General features: G+C 33.6%; 1 protein-coding gene across 1 annotated transcript in view; it reads right to left on the bottom strand.

The window, feature by feature from the left end:
- ZC3H6 (zinc finger CCCH-type containing 6) overlaps positions 1-2646 on the bottom strand; it is a 66428-nt gene that overhangs the window by 13341 nt on the left and 50441 nt on the right. Inside the window, exon 7 of the mRNA XM_012811015.2 lies at positions 1842-1953. Within this exon, the coding sequence (XP_012666469.1) occupies positions 1842-1953 (112 nt within the window). The remainder of the gene's footprint in view (positions 1-1841; positions 1954-2646) is intronic.

Consider the following 2646-nt stretch of genomic DNA (forward strand, 5'->3'; position numbering starts at 1 on the left):
TGGCTGGCGCCTTAGCCGCTTGAGCCACAGGCGCCGAGCTTCAAAATCCTTTTTTGATTAAAAAAAGTTTCTGGCCGCACCTGTACCTGAGTGGGTAGGGTGCCAGCCACATATACTCAGGCTGGCGGGTTCAAATCTGGCCCAGGCCAGCTAAACAACAATGACAACTAGGAGGCTGAGACAAAAGAATTGCTTAAGCCCAAGAGCTTGAGGTTGCTGTGAGCTGTGACGCTATGGCACTCTACCAAGAGCAACATAGTGAGACTCTGTCTCAAAAAAAAAAAAAGAAAAAAAAAGACTGATCATTTTGGGTATTCTTAGTTCCATCCATCAATTATAAAATTCCTCATCAACTTTTCACCTAATGATTTTTGCAGCCATTAGTAATGACTTCCTGGATGGATTATAATTTGCAAGGTCAAAGGGATTGCCAGGTCAAAAGGTAAAATGCGTGTATAATTGTGCCAGATGGCCACCAACCTTCTTTCCATAAGGGTACACCATTTTGACATTCCCATCAACCAGGTATGAATGCATTTATTTTCTCACAACCTTGCTAACAAATTTTGCTGTCAGTTTTTTGATTTCTGCAAATCTTGACAGCTACAAATGTTATCTCTATGTAGTTTAAATTGTATTCTTCTTATAGTGAACAATCTACATCCTCTTTCTGAAAATAATTTGTACCTCCTGCCCCATCTTTCTTCTCCTTTTTAAAAACTCATATATTAAGGGTATTATGTCTTGATAAGTGACATAAATTGCATACAATTTTTCCCACTTTATTACTTATTTTACTTATTCCATGTTTTATATATATTTTTATGCAAATTTAAGCTTTTCTAGGTAGTCAAATTTTCAGTCTTTCTTTTATTGGTTCTGGACTTTGAGTCATAGTTAGGGAAGTCTTCCTGTTCTTCTGAGTTATATAAGGAATTCATTCACATATTCCTCTGGTAATTGTATGGTTCAATATTTTTACATTTAGATCTATAATAGAAATTTTTCATTTTCCATTGTATTTACTTTCTTTTTTATTGTTTACATTTTTTTATTTTGCCAATACTATTTATATTTACCTGAAAACTAAGCATGAGAATCTACCAAATATCACAGTGTGCTGATGTGGCAGAAATAATCACAATAAAGCAACACTTAGACATGAGGGAAAACAAATCCATGGAGCCAAATAGAAAGTACAGAAAAAAACCATACGTGTATTTTATGAGAAATACAGACTTTTAAATTTATGGGGAAAGCCCCATTGGTCGTAAGTGACAGTGAGCAACACAGCTAGCTATCTGGAGGGAAATTAACATGAGAAAATGCATTAACACATTATTTTTAAAAAGGACCAGGAAACTCTTAGTGAAATCCCAATTTGAGTAGGGGCAGGAGTATACTTAAATGTGTATTATTTCTAAAGGAGGAAGTAGAAAAGAAAATACAATGTTTATCACTAAGTGGGAAGATCTGACAAGACTTAGATTTTATACTTTTCAACAATGATTAATTTATTACTTATAAACCTAAGTAAAATAACTGTCATAAAATAAATATTTTGTCAATTATTTAAGCAAGCATGGCTTTTTGAAATACTTTATGCTGATTATGTTAAACATAAAATACTTTTACTTACTAGAATTTTTTTCCAAAGGAAATTTATTTCATTTCCCTAAAGAAAATGTCAGTTTGCCTTTTTAAAGTACAAAATCTGACGAGGGTTTAAGTAGTGTATTGCTTTAAATTTAAAGTAAAACAAGGCTTTCTAGGTTATACTTGAACTTCAATGCTTTCAAACCTTAAAATTTTGTTTCACATACATTTTTAATAAAGGATATTATGCATATAAATGCAGTTTTCTCCTTTGGTACAATATCCTTGTAAATAAAACTTGCAGATCTCTTTTCTCTTCTCCAGCTCTGCATCATGATCAAATTTACACTGATCTCCCTGTTTACAGAAAAAGAACAAAGAAAGAAAGGAAAGAAAGAAAAAGGAAAAAAAGTAAGAAAGAAGAGGGAAAAATGAAATAAAGAAACAATTAATTTGAATTTTCTCCATGGTGTTTCATGATGGAATTCATGGTCATTATTTTCAATCTTTAAATAACAAGCTAACAGTAACTCAAACACTTCCTTAGAATTCCTGCCCAAGACAGCAGATGTTGTTACATGCAGCAGGACTGCACAGTGAGCAAGTCCTCAGAGGATGCTGCCTGAGTTCAACCAACACTCAGTAGTTCTGAACTTATTTAACCGCTCAGTGCCCCTTATAAAATAAGGATAATAATAGCGACTATGTCATAGGGTCTCTGTAAGGTTTAACTCATTTAATATTAGTTGTACTTCAAATAGTACTTGCCATATAACATTATGTGATTTTAAATAAAATCTGACTTTAAAAAGTTACATTACTGTCCCAGAATCAAATGACCTCTTATTATAGTATTTGCACACAAGATACATTTTAAAGAACCAGTTTTATTACAATGTATGAGAAATTTAAAAAAAAAATTTTTTTTTTTTTTTTTGAGACAGAGCCTCAAGCTATCCCCCTGGGTAGAGTGTCATGGCGTCAGAGCTCACAGCAACCTCCAACTCCTGGGCTCAAGCGAGTCTCCTGCCTCAGCCTCCCAAGTAGCTG

This window comes from Otolemur garnettii, unplaced genomic scaffold, assembly GCF_000181295.1.
Source record: "Otolemur garnettii isolate 467f Iridium unplaced genomic scaffold, OtoGar3 scaffold00148, whole genome shotgun sequence".
Classification (NCBI taxonomy): domain Eukaryota; kingdom Metazoa; phylum Chordata; class Mammalia; order Primates; family Galagidae; genus Otolemur; species Otolemur garnettii.